Below are 19,266 nucleotides of genomic sequence, written 5' to 3'. Positions count from 1 at the left end.
AGCTGCTGACTCCTTAGAAAACCATAAGGTACTCAGAGCGTACTTCCCATGTGTTCACCCAGAGGCGAGTAACCCTAACGCCGCGCCGTGCGGGAGGCGCGTCAGAGCGGGAGGAAGGAGCTGTTGAGCCCCACAGAAAATCTGGTGTTTGCACCTGCGGGAGGGCGCGTTCAGCAGGCTGGCAGAGGCGAGAAGCAAGTAGAAGAGAAAATAGCACGGCTGCATAGCTAAGTCGATAATAACAATCCTCACTGATAACACGCTCACCCCCATGCACCAGCCTGCACGCAATCAAATGCGTATTTCATGTTTTGTGCGCTGTGCCGCACAATGCCCTCACCCAAAGTGATGCCTTTCAGCTGCTGTAATTCATACAGCACCATCCACGTGGCTTTTGCAGCATCCCCAACGACACAAATATCTTTTTTTTCTCTCATTAAGTTCTCTAATTAACGAGGCCTGTCCTGCTGAGAAAAGCCTTGGTACCGAGGCCCACAGGAGAGCCGGGGCCGCTCCTCAGGTGCCCTCTCTGTGCTTCCCGCCCCGCGGCAGAGGCGGGAGGCCGCGCCCTCACAGCTGCGGGTCGGGCCGGACTCCTCAGGGGGGCGAGCGCTGGCTCCCGCAGGCCTCCCCGCACCGTGTTCCCGCCCGTCCAGGCCCCGACACCCCCCCCCCGGAGCGGCCTGAGAGGGGAGCGAAAAGCTCCGCGGCTGCCCGCGGTCCGCCCTGACGGGGCTGACATCGGCCAGCGGCGGGGCGGGGCGCTCTTCCCGCCCTTCCCGGCGTGCCCGCCACAGCCAATCGACGACAGCGGCGGCTGAGAGCGGCCCAATCAGCGCCAGGGCTGGCCCCAAGGTTCCGCCTTCGGGGGCGGGGCCGTCCCTGACGGGCGGCCTCTCCGCCCGTCGCCCCTGAGGCGCGGCTGCCCCCGGGGCGTCTGGTAGGGGGTTTCGGGCGGCTCGGGGGCGCCGTCGTGCTCCGCCAGAGCCGGTGCCGGGCACCCTCGGGGCAGCCCAGCGAGCCTTGGGGCAGGGCCCGGCCTTATCGCACCGTTAAGGTTGGGGAAGTCCCCTAAGGTCACCCCGTCCAGCCGTCAACAACCGCGGGCTGCGTGCCGCCACACGTGGGGCGTCCCTCTGCCTCCGCCGCTCTGGGGGGCGAGGGTGGCCGGCCTGAAGGGCTGCTTCCAGGAGCACAGGTAGGGTTTCTGGATGAGAGGGAGAGTCGCTTTGAAAGGCAAATGCTCTTCGTGGCTGGAAGAGCCAGAGTTCAGGAGGCGAGTGCAGGAATACTGCCGCAATGGCATCAGTAAAAGTAGCTGGTTTTTGGTTTTTCCCCAGGCTTGGTCTAGGATGGAGTGATAAACGTTTGCCCTGTAACAATATGCTGTTTATGGGCAGTGTTCAGTGGTCTGAAGTGGGATGTGTAGAAAGCAAATGAAAGTTGTTTGCATCCTGTTTCACGAGACCACTTCATATGTGTGGCTGTCATGTTTCAAGTACTTCTTAAATGCTGGCAAGTGCTCATTCTAAAAACAACTTGTGAAGTGTGGGAATGGGATCACCTTTTTTCCTTTATGGTGAATAAAGTTGTTTCTGTAAGACCAGAGAAGCAAATGTGACACTGCTTATGTTCTCCCTGGGAATTTCTAAGGCCAAAGGAGGAGCCATGGACAGATCTGGCTTGCCCGACATCCTCATGCCAACAGCAAACAACCCTAATGCTTTCAATTCTTGTCTGTAACTTGAACTTTTGCTAAAGCCTATCAATTAATGGTTACCTGTGTCATAGTCTTTAAATATATATGTGTATATCACCATGTAGTGTCATTGTTTGCCATCGTTAGCCCTGTAAAACTTTATTATCGGTGATCTCTTGTAGTCTTGAGTCCTGTTACTGAAAACAAGCCTGTAGATGCAAGTGTAAATGAAAATTTCAGGTTTCTGTCATCATTTCCTTCTTCACCAGTTAGTAACTCGGAGAGCAATCTGACGTCCTTTGTTCACTTACTTTAAAGACGTCTAGTGTTGTTCCTGTCACCCCTGTTGTTGGTAATGAAGTAATATCTCTTTGTGGAAGTCTTTCAAATCTTGACATCCTGTTCTTGTAAGAAAGTGCAAGAATGAGCATACTGGATTGAGAAAGTACTTCACTTTAATCACAAAGCTGATGTAAAAATCCTTTGTTGCAGCAGAGCTACTTTATTTTTTGCTTCACTTACTGTAGTTGGTTGCTTTCTGTAGACCCTCAGGCTTTCTAAAAGGCAGATTTTTATCTTAACAGGGGAGGCAATGAAACCATAATGTACGTCGAGTTTGTGTTTTGCCTTGGCCAAAACCAGCTGTATTCTCTTTAATTAATTACTCTTTTTTTAAATCTGTATAATTCAGTCATGTTGTCCGAACCTCATTTAGTATCCTGTAATGTCTAATGGTCATTTATTACTTCCATTCAGGTAGACAAATACTGATGTGTTTGGTTGTAAGCGTAAGCAAAGTTGCAGGGAATGAGACTACTCCATTTCCAGCTATCGTCCTGGCTAGATGCAGAGCTTTATAGCTCCTTCCCCTTTCATGGGAGGGAGGGAAAATTCTCATCCTTTAGGTTGCTGTTCTCCCCTGGCTCACATACTGGCTGTTTAGTTGGTCATAACTCCTTAAGCATGTTACTGACAAATGTACTTTTTCATTTGTTGAAATAAACCTGAACGTGATGAGGTAAATATTGTGCAAAGAAGAGAAAATAAGTGTGACTTGAGAGAACAACAGGCTGAGGATCACAGGAAGGAGACACCAAAGCATCAGTGACCCACAGTGACGTGCCTTAAGGTGCTCCGGAGCGTTCAGGAAGTCAGGAGGGGAATGGCCAGGCAGGAGGTACCTCCACCGGGTGAAGTCCAGGCAGGGAGCCTGCAGCGTGGGAGTCGAGTAAGCCAGGGTGCACCTCAGGAAGCATCTGTGCCATTCCAACACTTGAAGAAGGCCAGCAGTTGCAACTGCATTGAGACAGACAGGAAACAAAAGCAGGTGAAAGCGCCAGCGGCTGTCCAGTTGTGGTTCAGAGTGACTCTAAAGGGCACCCTGTGGCTGGCTGAAGCAGTCACTGAAGAAGCCTCTCCAAAGTCTGCGTGTGTGGATGAAACAAGTCTGAGTATAAAAAAACAAAGTGGTGAGTATTTCTTTGTTGAATGGATGTGTTGAAACAGTTTTTGGATCGTAATGGTTAGAATAATTTTGAAAAAATTTATATTAAAAGTATGAAATGTTTTTAGTCCATTTCTTACTTTAGGAATTTCCCGGTTTTGTAAAGCCCATTCTAGTGATGTACCGTTACAGGAAAAAAACCCCAAACACTAGATCATTCTTTAGATTGGGGAGCTATTGCAATGGAAGTGACTGGATATTTTTCATTTCCCTAATCTATAAAGAATTAAACGCTTAAAGTAATTATAAAATACTAGCTACTTATTTTGAGGGACTCTTGTTATTTCTTTAATGTGATGTTACTATCAATTATTTTAATAGGAACTGGGTTGATTATAGCTTAATTAATTACCTTATTTTATTTTCACAACTGAATAATCATCTCAAGTTAGTGGAAAAAGACAACTTATACTTGTCTTAGGGGTTTTGGAAAACAAAAGTGACACTGCATACTCTTCAATTTAGGGAGATTGATTATAGCTGAAGGTGAGTCCTGTGGTGGTTGCGTTTACCTTTTCCTTTTTTTCTTTTTTAAAAATATGTATTAAAATGTAATAATAATAAATATATTAATATTTGATATATTAATTTAATTCATTATCTCAAATCATTAGTAAGAATGAGCCACAAAGAACTAATTATATACAGCTGCAGCATGAAACAAATCTTAATTGTGGGCATTTAAGTAATACTGGAATGGTGATGGATCCCAAAATAGCTTCTGGTTAGGCGAGTCTGGGCAAATGACTTGGGACTAACACAGAAGTGCACTCTTCCCTTCCCCTTCCCTTGTTGCCCCCCTGTCCAAATAATACTTCAGGACATAATAAAATATTTGTGTAATGTTGTGGATGTCTCCAGGTCACATAAGAGTGGTTTGTCGTACTGTCACCAAGTGGGTAAAGGAGTATTGCTCTAGGGGTTGTTTTGCCTTTCAACCCTGCAAGAATCCATTCCTTTGGCTGCTGAAATCTGAGGAGGAAGATGAGTTTGGTGAAGTTCTTGACTTGACTGGAAACGTTATTACCAAGTGAATAGAAAGTGGATCTGGGTTGGCAAAGAAAAAAACCCATGCTTTTACTTTGGCTTTTGATTGTGGGCTTTTGTTGTTGTTAAATAACTCCTTGCACCTTGGCTACCTCCCTTTCTTGGCATTTGTTGTATGCAGTATTTGGGTTAGGACAACGAGTTGTAGTGAATACACAGGTAATTACCTGGCTTCTGCTAGATGTTTTTTACCTCAGTGTCATTGCTCATAAGATAACGAGAATGCCAGTTCTGGAATTACCTGTACTGTGTTGGAGTGTAGAGATCTAGCTTATTTCTTCAAATAGATTGCATACTTGTTTTGGAAAAATCCTAGAGCAGATGCCGTCGGAGTAACACAGGATATCTTATTTTTCTGTAGCAGTGCAAATTGTACTATATGAGCGCTTTGTGAGCAATAGAATCACAGTGAGAGCTGAGATTGCCCTTATCTTTTTTAAACTCATGTCAATATGGGCAAAAGAAGAATTTTAGGAATTTTTCAGTGATTGGTGCTGATGTAGTTCACTGATACCAACCCAAATACCTGTGTGCCAGCTAATTCTGATGATCATGTAACTTACTGTTCTTGAAAGTCTTCTATTGAAATTTTGGTTCTTTTTTCCATACGGTTTGCAACTCAAATGGAAAGAGATGCTAGAGTGAATCAAATCTGTTATAAAGTTTTAATTGAAATAAGTCTCCTGAATAGTTGGTACTTAAGAATGAGTTTTGCATTGAAAATGGCACATATTCCATGATGTACACATCCTTTTAAGGGAAGTCTAGAGACGGACAAATAATTATACACCAGAAATACTGAACTAAATCACTTCTGCTTCAGTATGCAAGGACCCTTAATATATTAGACAGTTTAAACTGTTGAAATTAGGAGTCAGGTGCTAACTGCCTTCTGTGGATGTGGTAACAGGACAAGGGGTAATGGCTTTGAACTAAAAGAGGGTAGATTTACATGAGATACAAGGAAGAAATTTTTTATGATGAGGGTGGTGAGACACTGCAGCAGGTTGCCCAGAGAAGCTGTAATCATGCTAGCCCAGTGCTTTGCTCTTCGGGCATTGCTTTACTGGCAGCTACAGTGTCGTAGAACCATTCCTGGAGCACTTCTATGGAATTCCCTGCTTTGCTTACTCGTTCTTCTGCCTCCAAAGCAAGAGAGACTGTACAAAAAGTCTGTCTGAGTGGAATACTTGGAAGAAAATAGGGAGCAGCAGTTTCTACTAGGCAGGTTAGAAAGCACCCGAGAGCTGTTTTGTCCTTCTGATTGTTGTGCACTACTAGGTTATGCTACCCTCTTGAGGATGATGTCATACTTGCAAAGGAGAAAACTGCTCACATTTCATACATTTACAGGACAAAGTTTTTTCTCCAGATCACCAGGAAACCTTGTGAGGGTTTTGTATTGCTTTTTTTTTTTTTTTTTTTTTACGAGAACCTCAGAATGTTCTGCTCGTAAGCTGGATAAACAGCACAGCATAACAGCCCGTGCCTCAGTTTTTATTCTGTAGAGTAGCTTAGCCATCTTTTTTCTTTTTGGTGAGTAGACTATCCTGCACAGTTCTGTCAGAATTCTAGAAACAGTGATCCTAACTACAGTGCTTCTTATTTTAAGAAAAGATTTATGCAGTGTCTTGAAAGGGAGAAGGGGCTTTTAGGAGGCAAAACCAAAAGTTAACTGTTCTGTTGTTGAACGCTTATCTAGCTGAAAGTTAACTGTTGCGGAACGCTTATCTGGCTGCTGTGTAAAATGATTAGCAAGGAGGCCCGGAATCCCCCAGCGAAGGACGAGTTCTTGATAAGGACAGAAACTTGTGTCAAGAACCAGCTAAAACCAACTTTGCAGTTTGGACAAGCGACAAGAGTAACTGAGTCTGCGCAAAAACAAGGGGTTACTAGCGTTGACGAAGAGGAATCGTCAGCCTTCATCCCCAAGAACCCCTGCGACCACCACCAGGAGGCACTGCGCAAGCGCAGTTGGGATTTATGGAAATAACTTTTAGGCTAATTTTAATACAAGGCGGGGAAAGGTCATGCATATCTATAGGCATGTTGGGAAATCTTATGTATATGTAATGCTTTACTGTATAAATCCAAGACAAACTATCACGCGGGCGCGCACGACTTTGGTGGGACCACCCCCCATGCTGCCTAGCGCTGTATGAACATACCTACTTTACAATCTTATAGATTGTGGAGTCCATTTTCCGCATGTCAGTCTGGCTGACAGTTTCCTTCATGTTCTGTTGGGCAGCTTGTTGGCTGACTGTTTCCATGGCATATGCTTGAAAACATGAATTATGAAAATAACAAAAGCAGTAGATCAATTGTGGAAGTGATGATTAGAGTTCACTGTAATAAATGCAACTTAAGTGCTCTTTCTGACTCTTCCCCTTCTTCTGCAGGTTTCAAAAAGCATATGTCCACGTCCTTACCCTGGGCTAGTCTTGTTTTAATCTAGAATGTTTGCTCCTTTTTAATCCACTTCCCCTTTCGCTTCTCATTCACCTTCTGGCAGAGTGTAGAACAAGACTGTGCTAGTGGCATCAAAGGGATCACTTCATTTAGGTGATTAATTCTGTGACAGGAAAAGAACATGTCTAATAAAAATTGCAGCTGTATTTACATTTATCACATTAGCCTGTTAACGAGTACTCTACAGAATGTCTTCAGGAGGAAATTCTAGTAAATGTTCATGGATTATCAGATGCCCGTCTGGGCTGAGGTACAAAGAACATCTGCTATGCTGGAGCATACTGGTTTATGCATTTGAAGGCATGAAAAATTACCTTGTACCTCTGATGCGTGCACTGGTACAGATACGGTTCTGAATTCAAGCAAGCTAACTGGAAACATGATTATTTTTTTTTAAACTGGAAGAGATATCAGATGGTTTCCTTGCTAAGATCCATATTAACAAATCCCTTGTCAATTAAGCTAATTTGGCAACGGAAAGTTGAGTCCTTGTCCATCTAGTTTGTGTAGTTTTTTACATGAACTGTCTAGTTTGAGCTACTCTTAAACAAACAAACAAAAAACAACCCCACAAGTACTTGCGGTTTCAGCATAAGCTTTATTCTCTGTTATAGATGTGTATAGAAGTGTAAGAAGGTTTCCACCAGTTTTAGAAAGGATTCATATAGCCTTCAAACATAATTTAGAATAATGTCTGTCTTTAGAGTTGTGAAATCAGTAATAATTTAATTTTAAAGTAAAATTTAAAACAAATCAGGCCATCTAGTGTTCTCTGTCCTTCATCTTGCCTCAGTTTTTCATCTGAGTTTCTAAAAAGACAAAAGACAAAGATTATTTTGATAGTGTTAATATTTTCCTGAAAATTCTGTTTTGATAATCTGTCTAGAAGTTCTGCAAGTGCTAAATCAAAGGCAGAAGATGAGGTGGCTTTCCCATAGTTACATTCTAAGTGCATCTATGCACTGTCTTATTTGTGTAATGGCCATAGAAGTAGCCCTTCAGGGGGAATTCAGAGGGAAATGGAGAGAGGAGCTTGGGGGAAGTCTTGGGAGCCTGAAAAGCAGGGCGAAAGCAGAAGCATGAAGTGATTTGTAGCTGGAATGTGTAAAGCAGATATTAAGACTGACATAAATATTAAACCAGAAGATTCATAAAGATCAGCTTAGCACGGGTGAGTGCAAATAAAGTATGTCAGGCTGTAAAGGTAAAAACCAGGCAGCATGTGGTGGGAGTTGGTCATTAGAACTTTAGACATCAGTGAATCTGCTAGAGCTATCTCAGTTATAATAATGGTTTTAGTACTTTTCACCATGAAAATTGTGATGGTCTTAGCTGAGAAAACAGGGAAATGCTGAGATTTGAGGGCAAGGGGGGGAAAAAGGATGGGCAGTGTAAGGGAAGGAAGCCTTCCCCTTCTGCCTAATCTACTTTAATGTGATTCTTCAAAGGTCACCTAGCAGTTTCTGAACATCAGATGCCTTAGTGGTTCTCTTAGTGGTAACTTAGTCCCAGTCACTTCTGAAATGCTGTGCTGAATGTCTTACATGACAAATTAGATGACGAGTTGTTTGGTTTATGGTGTTGCCGATGACCTGGTTGGCAGTACCTTTAGCACTGTCTTGAAGCATGTCCCCTAGCATCTTCTCCAGTGCTTGTCCATATTCTTGATACTCTTCTTCTGTTATCTTGACTCCAATTTCAAAGGGAACATTAAACTATAAAAAAACATTAAAAGACAGAGTTTAACAGACAAGTTCTAGACAAGGACACTGCAAGTTAATCTTATTCATGGGAATAATGGTAAGCAAGAGGCATAAAAAGTTATTGCATCTCTTTGCTTAGTGCTGTAATCGAAGTCTCAGAAACAGGCTGGATAGCTACTGCAGACCAAGTTGCACAGTAAACTGGAGGAAATAAAACGTTGCAAGAAACTCACGGGATTATATGTTAGTTCTGAAATGCAAGTGAGCCCTAAATATGAGATCGTGATCTGAATTACTGCTGCTAATTTTAAATCATTTCATACCATCAGTGCTGGCAGTGCCCTTTCCTTTTTGCCTTTCAAGTTAAGAACGATCGTAGTTTTAATTTGTACTGCCTCCTGTGACAGAAATTGTTACCCATCCCCACCCCTTAAACTTGTATGTGAGCCAGAAGGAAAAAAACAAACCTTAATTTCAATACTGTTACCGTCATCTTCTGCCCCTGCTTTATCCGTATCCCAAAAGCCTTCTGTGCCTCGACGATGTAATTGTGCTGGGGGTGTTTTCTGATGCTTTTGTTGCTAGAAAGCAAGCAAAACAACATCTATATATTCTTTCCATACTCATACTAGTTTGTAGTGGGGAAATTAGAACCGATAATTACACTTATGCAGCAAATTAGCTGAAGGCATTATGTACTTATGTATGTATGATATGTAGGTCTCTAATAATTGAACTACCACTGTGTAAGAATTTGGTTTAAGGGTTCCTTAAAGAACGAGCACCTTACAGTTAATTGCCAAAGAAGATGCCAACAAATTATTTAAGTGAATGCTTTCTCTTCAATTGCTCTCTTTTTTTTTCAGGTTATTAATTCTTAGTGGGTGGGATTAGATACATATTCTCATAGCACAAATCACAAATACAATGATAATGGTTTGTTACAGAATTTCTCTGGAATAACTTCTTCCTCTTCCAGAAAATATATCTTAAAGCTTTTCTGACCTCTGTAAAGAACATTGGTTTTAAGGACTTACAGATGAGGACAATCTTGAGGAAGTATTTTTCTGAATTTTTTTACCTGTATTTTTTTATATTCAGGGCTTAAAAAACTAGAGCCAGCCAGAGTAGTTTCTGTCCAGAGGATGCTGTAAAGAACAATTCCCAGCAGAGTACCTCTGAGAAACATGATTATCTTTGTGAGGCAGGGCGTCAAACCTGAAAGCATAGGTTGAAAAATCAAAAATATTTTACAATCTCTGTATTTCATTGAATCCAGATCCGGTGAAAATCTTTCACCTGACTTGAAATTATTTCTAAATGTAGATGTATAAAGGAAACAGAATTTTTATATGCTAAATGTAAAAATATCCTGTCCAAAAGAGATTATTGCTTACAGTTTTTTCTTCTGTAGCTAAGATTATAGTAACTGGGACAGGTTAGTTGAGAGAAATTACACAGGAAAAGGAGCAAAAGCTGAAAATGCTGTGAAACTTTACCTGGTTAGTTTCTTGGCTTCACCAAACTCCTGCTTTCTGAAACGCTTTATATATTGACTGGAATATTTGTTCTGTGCTACAATATTCCTGGAAATGCAGTCTGATACGTATTTAAATTCCTTGGAAACCTGGCCTGCTTGTAAGATAACAAAATCAACAAAAAAAGTGAAAGGAGTGCATAGATCTGTTGCTGAGTTTATTTTTATGTATCATGAAATAGAGCGAGGAATGAAGCAAGTTTCCTTTTTTCCTGTGGCATTAACATTGTTGCTTTTAAAAATTACTTAACAGCTATAACATGTATTTTTCAAAAAGGAAAAGCCCCAAACCCTTTTAATTATCTGAGCTGGTGTAAGAGAAATGGAGAAGTTGAGCTTTATTCCTGACCTGCGGTGACAGCTGTGTTTCTCATTTTTGCCTTTAAGTACATCCCTTCTCTTCTGCATTCTCTCCCAGGCTCTGTTTTATCACATTTTGTTGTCTCTTCTGGAAGACTGAAACTGAAAACGATACCTGGGAAACTTGGCTTCTGTTACTCTAAAACCAGAATAGTAACAAATTTTTAAAACTTCAGTGAAGTTTAGTAGCAAAGGCTGAGGGTCTAGAAAAAACGCAGGAAGAGAAATCAGGAGTGGTAACTAACTCCTGTGGGTTTTGTTTGTTTTCTGAGTTTCAAGTGACCTCACTGCCATTAAAGACAGCCTTGTCACCCCTGTATTAGTAGGAGACAAGCCAGAAATGGCATAAACTTAACAATGCAGATGGAATGACAGAACTTTATTTCTTATGTGGAAACTCCTTTCAGTCATCACAAGACACAAACTTTTCTTCTTCTCAGGCTAGACAGTGAAAGGGAAGAACGATGGTGCACTGTGGGCGCAGGAGAGACCACACTGGTGTTCATGAGACTGAGTAGCAACTTTAAGCTCTCCAGTGTGAAACCTGTGTTGAATATATTCTTTTTCTCTTGCTTTTCTCCATTCCTGACCCCAAGTATGAGAAGGAGGGGAATAGAGATCCAAAACCATGAAGCTTATCCTAAAGAGCAACTGAAAAACTTTTACCTAATGCTTATATTTGCAATGAATGAACTGTGTAACTTTTAAATAATCTTCAATTTTCAATTTCAATTTTCAAATAATAATTTACAAGCAGTTGTAATTGTTGCGGATACTTTGATCATTACTTGAAACAATTTTAATACATTTCACCTTAAGTATGAAGGGATAGCTGAACTGGGCCTTGCTGCTAAGGAGGTTTGAATGCTTAAGTACTAAAACTCATAAAAATATAAGGATAACTTTTAATAATAGGGTGAATTGTGGAACCTAATATACCCACAGGCAAAAACTTCTCTGTGTTCTTTTTCCTTTGAATGAAGTGTGGGGAAAGCTAACTAGGAATGAGGTTTAACTTCTAAGCCTTTTTATTGGAGGCAGTATGCTTGATTTCAAGTTTGTTTAGTTTCCACAGCCATTAAAGCCAACCCAAAAGCCTCCTAGATGACCAGGTACACTCTATCAAAGAAGAACAAGTGTTCAGCTTAGCAGCTATTGTTATGGTCTTAGTAGAAATGGAAAACAGCTTGAAATAAAATATTGCTTTGCTGTATAATTTGAAATGGAACCATTTGAATGTAATGCTCATTTCTAGATGAGTTCATTTTTTTTGGGTAAGGCTATGGTGCATTTAAACAATAACAGGAATGTTGCATACTTTGGTTGGTATACAGAAAGATAACTCGTGTATGTGTTTCTATGACAGCAACTAGGATATTATTTGGCTAGTATAGATAACTATCATAAAATGAGGTTTGTTTCTCTAGAAAAGGGGATATATTATCTTGACTATGCCAAAACAAAGACAGTGCCTAGGAACCATTACCTTGGAGAAGGATGAAGGCTGTGAATAGCTCACTTGTGTTGCTTCCGTGTAACTGAAGAATAAAAGGAAAATGTGACCTTTAAGTCCTTTCCCTCTTGGAGGGGAAGAGTGCTTCAGCTTTTAGCTGAAGGCATACTGAAATGTGGTTTGTTCCAGCCTAACACACTTGCCTGAAGTGCAATGGCACATAACTTTAACTGAAGGCAAAAATTTGTTCTTTCTTACACGATATACAACGTTAGTCTCTGGTGAACCAATAGCTTTGCAGCTATTACAAAGCTAATACTATGGGTGGGAGGACAGCGTGACTGTGGCTTGACTGAAGGTAGACTGTAGACAGCCTTGACAAGGCCCTCATGAAAAGAATATTAAATACAGTGCACCAGGCTTTAACCAATAGGACTTTATTCTGTTGGTATCTTGACAAAAAAAACCCAAATCTGAGGTACAGTACAGAAGCGTGGCTTAAAATCTTCAAATTATGGTTTGATTTGTTGATGATGGTTAAATAACCAAGTTTGAGATTATTGTAAAGCAAAAGACATATGCATTCCACTACTCCTCTTCATCTTCAGGAAAGCACAGAGACTTTTGCATATCCAAGCACATTACTTTCAGGAAGATCTAAGCACCACCTCACTACCACCAGAAGGGCTAGCTAGCGTGCTGTCATTTAATGCTGAGAAATCTACCAGCCCTTCCCCTCGCTTGAAACAAAGTTCTGGCCTTTGAAGGCACAGAGTATTTGTCCCCTGGCACAAAGGGTTTCACACCTCACAATGATGGCCTCTTCCTGTTCCTACTCAAGTGCTTGAAGTCTGACTACAGCATATCCAATTCAATTTGATCCCTGACCCAGAAAAGCAGGGTACAATTTCTGCAGCATCAAGGAGTAGTATAAGGCACAGTACTTTGCTATGCTCTTTACCTTAAATTTAAGGGAATGTTAGTTAAGGCCGATTATCAACATATTGTAGCCTCCCAGTAATAGTTATAGAGTGCTCATAAAATTGGATAATTGTTGTTTCCCATGTTCGTGTCCAGTTTAGATAAAATCAGTTCATCCGCTTCAAAAAACATTGCAAATCAGGTATAGTGATCACTTGTTGCAGCTAGAACATTCACTGATGCATCACTGCTCGTTCTGCTGCCCCTCTGTAACGGCAGACACCCCTCCTTGGCCCTTGTTGACATCGCTGATACATGCCCACAGTCCGTCTACCGATTCCTTCCATAGCGTGACCTCAAAAACAGATCGGGGAGAAGTTTCAGCCTTAATACATTCTCAGTTTCCCATTTCCTCGCAACCATCACATCACTAGTTTGGTGACAGCCTACAGTTATGTAGAACAATGCTGCAACACTTGACTTCTATATCAAGTTATTTGTTGCTGTATACCGAATAATCATCTGTGGTACAAGAAGAGTATGTGAATTCTGTTGTTAGTACTCTGCAAAATAAAGTTAAGCCTGCATTTCTAATCTCCAATAAGGACTACAAATGCAACCAAGTAGTTTGCCAAGAGTTAGGGTCTTCCTCCCCTTTTGATAAGTCAAAAGAAAAAAAAAAATCACCATTGCAGCAAAGAATCTGCAACAGTCTTAACTTAAAGTGACAATAGCCTGTCTCACCCCAGCTCTTCTAAAAATACAACATGCAGCAGTAAAAGCCGAGGCAGCAGTACTCACTTTATTGTCTCCTCCAGACACTGCAAGAATATTTGCAGTAATGGACCAACTCACGTGCCAGACAACATCATTGAACTTGTGCAGCAGCTTTGGCGACCATGAATTTCCAGAGGCATCATCACATGTCCAGATAAACACTCTGCCATCCTACAAAAGCAAGCAGACCGAGGCAGTTGGAGCACTAGTTATAACACGGAAAAAACAACCTTGACTGCACTTACGGCTACACTTCCAAATCACAGCTCCCACATGAACCCTAGATGTGTTCACAGGCATTTTTGCTCAATACAGCAAAGGGGCTGTTTTCTTACTATAGTTAAAAGCAAGTCAGGAGTACGTCTTTCTGATGAGAAAAACCACATGCAAAAGGTGACTTGCAAACACCAGATAAAAGCTCCCAAAATCGATATATACATACATATATACAATATATTTGTCAGCTGGGTTTTATCCTAGAATGGGATTTTGCTTTCCCGTCGCACAACAGCAAGTTAACAGCTTACTGAATAGCCTTCTTGCTATTAAAAAAAAAAAAGTATTTACAGAATTATTAGCAGCAAGAACACTGCAGCCAATAGGAAGGTTGAGGACATTAGAGCTGATTTAAGAATGCCAGTTATTAGAGAACAGTGTTTTTAGCTGGAAGTTCAGTGAATTTGATCCACTACAATACACCTTTAGTTTGAAGGTCTTCCTCACAGCAAGACCATCCTGCTTATGATTTTCAAGATACAAGACAGTCTCTGGTACAGAGCCACATGCTTCCACTGGGCTCCTGAGCTTGGGAGGAACAGGAATGAAAGGCTTTTATGCACAGACCCAGATACAGCCAAGGATTGCCAAAAGGACCTGTTACAGCAGTTCTGTCCTTGCTATTTGTTTACTTCCTTCCCCTTCCTGCCCTTCGAGGGCATCGAGAGCCTGCCTCTGTCACTCCAGGAGTAGCCTCACCTGTGAGCAGCTAGCAATGGTACTCGTCGGCAAACCTATGGATGGAGCCCAGGCCACATCTCGAACCCAGTCGCTGTGAGCCTCCAGCTTCTGCTCTTCTTTCCACTGACCATCTTCTTCCCTGAACACACATTTATACAGTCAGAAGGGTGGCAGCAGCTGCCAGTCATATTTCTCATCTCCTGTTCTGGAAGGCTTTGGCTTTGTAGCTTTCGGGCTCCTGGTTTACACAGACAATATAGCATACAAGTGTTCCCCCCTCTTCTCCAAAAAGCTTTACAGCTTAAACTGACAAAAATCCCTTCCAGGGGACAGAAAGCAGCATAGGCAAAGAGTATTTGATCTTCAGTCACTGTACAGAAACCTGCTATTGTCCAAGTGACAGAGGTAATCAAAGACAATTAGAAAGCCACTTTCCAAGGTAAGATTAAACAGGGCTGACACAAACGGCTATAACCACGTGGAAGATGGCACTTCTCTACGTTGTTTCCATTTCTAAAGCACTTCTCTGAAACAGTAATTCACAGATGAAAGCACAGAGGTGCTGAAAATATTACTTGACATGCCAACAGGGATATTCACAGACTATAAAGGATATCCAGTTTTGTAAGTTCTTAAGTCTGGCAACAGAGCACTTACTTCCAGATCTTGACAAGGTTGTCACAGCCACCAGATGCAAATCTTTTGATGTAGTTTGGCTTTTGACCAGATGGTTGTTCTATAAGGCTTCCTGGTACGACGGCAGGAGCCCAGCTAACGGCATTGCAGCCAATCTATTTAATGAAAAAATACCATTATTAAAAATTGCTTACTTTAAGTAAAATAAATAAAAGCTGCTGAGGGGGCAAAGGACACCTAGCCTATTCTATTGCAGGGGGGCAGAATAAGCCCCTCTTTGGAAAATAGGAGTCTTGCACAATGCTGGATGGATGTAGGATGAATAAGAAATCCAGATACAGTCTAGTATCAGTAAGGCACTTATTCAGAAAGCCTTAGGTAGCTAAGTAACCGGTTTATGTGCAAATACCATCTTGGATATGTAAACAGTGGAGACAGAGATACAAACTGAAAAGAGAAAAGACATATGCAGTTGCTAAGATCTAGGAATGCAGGAATAGCAGAAACATGAGGGTGCAGAGCCCAGTTTCCTTTTATTGAGAGCCACTGCCATTAGCTTATCAAGTTCTGCTTAAGCAAAAATCTCCACTGTTTTGGGAAAAACATGACTCCTGCAATCTTTCCAGCTTCAGTTTATTTCCAGTCACTTTGTACAGGTGTTCTTAGTACCAAAGCCATTTCCCACCAGGTAACTTTCAGCACCAGGTTTAATAATAATGTCTAATAAACAAGTATTATCAGTGCTGTTTAGTAACCTTCACGTGTCTTGTCTTCTGCTTCATTTTAGTGAGTACAAAGCACACCTTCCCACTCTGGATTAATTTACAACAAGTTATTCTCAATTCTGGAAAGTGTTCCATACGATTTAATTGTATGTCCGTATTTATCCAGTCTACAGGTTCTTTGAGGCATCAGCTCGGTGTTTATCTGTAGCTCCAAGAACCCTGTACTGCTCCAAAGGAACAGACTTACTGTGTGTGCATTGCTGATCTTTTTGACTTCCCATTGCCCGTCACCCGTGTAGCTCAGTAACGAAATGGCCCCATCAGAGCTCCCGCAGGCCAGGATCAATCCGTAGTCATGCGGTGCCCAGCAGACAGAATTCACTGCGAAGCGTGAGACAGACTGTATTACAACACAGCGACTACCTAAAACTGACTAACCAAGTCACTGACTAGAAACAGTCACTGAAAGGGAGCAGCTCTGAAAGCTGAAGGAGCAAGAGTCTCAGCACTCCTGAACTTCAGCAAAGCCAGTCACTTAACATTGTTCACTGAAAGACAGAAAACTGCCTTTACTTTTGGCACCCTTGTAGAATGAGAGCACCAAAAGAGCACTCTTAACGAGCGATTAAAAACTCTGACTGTCCCCTGCAACAGCAAAGCTTATTGCTGGCTCTAGAACAAGAGCTGAACGGCAGGCACAGTATTTGAAGTCTAGAGGAGCAACATAACAAAGCTGGAGACTTCCCGGATCTGCATGTAGGAGGACCAGTCACCAGAACAAGACAGTTCCTGTTGTAAAACAAAATGCAGCATGCTAAAATGCACCTTTTTCCTTTCTTCCCGTAGTGGATGCACACAGTTATTTCCCTCAAGAATTCAGCACCCTACCACCTTGGTTGTTGGAAAGCTGATTTATTTGTAGAACAGCTCCTACATAAACAATCAGGACAGGAGGCTACCCAGCAATATGACACTACGCAAATGTTCCGTTCATGCTGAATACACTTACTATCTCTCCATTAATTTATCCCCATCTGTTTGATAGAGACTTTCTTCCCCTGCACCGACGGATTTATTCCAACCTTTCTGAATCCTCTCGTATCCCCAGTCTCGCTTCCCAGCTCCAGACCCCACATACCTGAGGAATCGTGCCCCGTGTACTCATATGTCTTTTCCCAAGTGCCATTTTCCTCCTTCCAGATAATAACCTTCCTGTCGTAGGAACAGGAAGCCAAGATATTTCCGTACATAGGATGAGCCCAGGCCACCTGCCAGACAGGACCTTCATGCCTGCAAGAAACAAAGCTATTTGGAAAGGCTGAGCGAGCCCCATTCCAGCCGCGGCTGCTTCACTGCTATCGCGATTGTAAATCAGCGTTCTGAGTGATTAGTGCAGTGACCTGAAGAACGGGAGTAATGCCAGGATAAGAGACAGCACACAGCACTGTCAGACAAAGCCCTTGCAGTTGAAAACAGCTCCAAACATCTATCCTTGTATTAGCAATTAAGATTTTGAGTTTACTTCTTAAAAATTTGAGGTGTCAAGTATTTAATGAATGAAAAAGTGCCAGTGTTACTTCTAACCGGCTCTCTGTCCCCCCTCACAGACTGAGGGGAAGTTTAGCAACAACCAGCCATGGTAATTATTACCTTGGTAGGATTTACCGCCTATCTTAAGCTACCAAGAGGCAAAATGGCAAGACTAAAGATTCTCACAGATTAAAATCTTCTGTTTAGAAAGAGACACTTTACCCTCTCAGGTCCGCAATGAGGATTTGCCCTCCGTTCCGAACATCAAAGATTTTCACGGATCTGTCTGAAGAACAGGTCGCTAACCGAGTGCCGTAGTAATCCATCTGAGCATCATGCTGCAAGGCGATGGAAAAGCTGCTGTCAGTGCCTCCTAGTTCAGCTTTGTTAACAAATCTTATAACAGTTTAAAGGTCGCTGGAAGAGTTGTGAGCAGGTGACCGAGTCCCAGCGTGGCAGGTTAAAAAGTATTTTTAAAGGAAAGAAATGAAACCATCCTCTGAAAGTCATTATTTCTCCAACTAACCACACAAATGTTATGCAGATGTAACTGAGGGAATTCAGAGCAGTGACACACAGCATTTTCGGGAGAGGATGGGAAATCGGTGCCGCTGACTGCAAAGTCTTGACCAGTTATGTATTTTTGTTAATATGTGAGGTGGATGTAAGCATACTAACCTCTCTTGCTTATGTCTGAAGCGTCATTATCTAACTGGGCTCCTCGCTTCTACCAGTTACTCTGAGACGCTTCCTCCTACCCGCACTTACACATCTGTTCCCGGAAACATCCGCATAAAGGAAAGTCAGTTTAATCTGCTGAAGTTTTGTACCACTTAGCACACACGTACGTGTTCTTTCATAGAAACGAGCCTAGGCACGAAAATTAGTGTTTTACATCATTCCTCCTTCCCCCGGGCAGGCAGGCCGCGGTCCGGGCCCGGCGGGCAGAGCCGCGGGGCAGCTCCGTCAGGGCCCGGCGGTGCCTTCGCAAGGAGCGGCGGCCCCAGCACACTTACGATCATGTCCTCGTGGGAGGTGTCCACGGTGTTAATGACCGAGACCTGCGGGGAGAAGGAGGAGAAGGGGGGTGAAGCACGCCGCCCCGCAAGGCCCGGAGCTGCCCCGGCAGCGGAGGGCGGCCAGCCTGCCTCACGGCGGGCCAGCTCCGGGCCCCGCAGCCCCCAGGCCGCCCCCGCCCGGCGCGAACCCCCCAGGCCCCGGGCGCGGACGGGGCTGCCGGTACGCTGCAGCCGGGCGAGCTGCGCCGTGTGCCGGGGCTCCCCGGACCGGGAGGCCCAGCCCGCTGCGCCCGGGCCGGGCGCCGGGCACACCCCGGCCCTCCACTGCGCTGCCCCCGCCGCCCCCCCCCGGCTCCCACGGGCGCCGCGGAGCTGGACGGTCGCCCCCGCCCCGGACCTACCATGGCGGCGGCAGCAGCGGGCCCGGCGGCGAGCGGCCCTGCCTGACCTCCGGCCGCGCTCCTCAGACGTGGCACGGCGGTCCCACACACAAACGGCCCCGCCGCGCCGCGCGCCCCGCCCGCCTGCGCGCTGAGGTTCCGCCGGCGCCGAGGTTCCGGGTGGGGGAGGCGTTGGGACCCGCGAGCGCTGCCCTCGCTCCGCCGGCAGCGGGACGGGGCGTCCGCACTCCGGCGACTGCCACCGGGTGCTCTGCGAGGACCCGCCGCGGCGTGCGGGGCTCTGCCCCGGTCCTCCCTGGTGGTCCGCTCCCGCCCGCGGCGCCCGGACCAGCACCTGTGGCTGCCTCGACCCTTCCCCGAGTGTCAGCTCTAAGCCACCGAGCGGGGCCCGGGCGAAGAGCGGGGGTCGGCCCTGGCCCGCCCCGGCGGCGGCGGGCGCCGGCCGAGCACCGAGAAACAACCGGGCGCCGCCGCGGGCCCCGCCCCGCTGCCGCCGCGGGTCCCCTGGAGGCCGCCGCCGCACCC

General features: G+C 44.0%; 1 protein-coding gene across 1 annotated transcript; it reads right to left on the bottom strand.

The window, feature by feature from the left end:
- Positions 1-12,196: 12,196 nt before the first annotated feature.
- Positions 12,197-19,222, bottom strand: SEC13 (SEC13 homolog, nuclear pore and COPII component). Its single transcript, XM_075095570.1, has 9 exons — positions 18,742-19,222; positions 18,338-18,382; positions 17,544-17,659; positions 16,930-17,081; positions 16,039-16,172; positions 15,088-15,221; positions 14,449-14,569; positions 13,498-13,644; positions 12,197-13,051 (listed from the first exon to the last, which is right to left on the bottom strand). The coding sequence occupies exons 1-9, from the start codon at positions 18,742-18,744 to the stop codon at positions 12,941-12,943; spliced, it is 963 nt and encodes a 320-aa protein (XP_074951671.1). The 5' UTR covers positions 18,745-19,222; the 3' UTR covers positions 12,197-12,940.
- Between the last annotated feature and the right edge of the window lie 44 nt (positions 19,223-19,266).

This window comes from Phalacrocorax aristotelis, chromosome 6 (genome assembly GCF_949628215.1).
Source record: "Phalacrocorax aristotelis chromosome 6, bGulAri2.1, whole genome shotgun sequence".
NCBI lineage: Eukaryota > Metazoa > Chordata > Aves > Suliformes > Phalacrocoracidae > Phalacrocorax > Phalacrocorax aristotelis.
Note: the sequence above shows the minus strand (reverse complement) of the source record. Positions and strands in the feature narration are given on the sequence as shown.

Bases quoted from the DNA above. Each gene is read 5' to 3' on its own strand.
- SEC13 (XM_075095570.1), bottom strand. The intron at 16,173-16,929 runs GTATGTGGGGTC...CACGCTTCGCAG, and splicing joins CACGGGGCACGATTCCTCAG to TGAATTCTGTCTGCTGGGCA. The intron at 13,645-14,448 runs GTGAGGCTACTC...TTGCTTTTGTAG, and splicing joins CCATTGCTAGCTGCTCACAG to GATGGCAGAGTGTTTATCTG.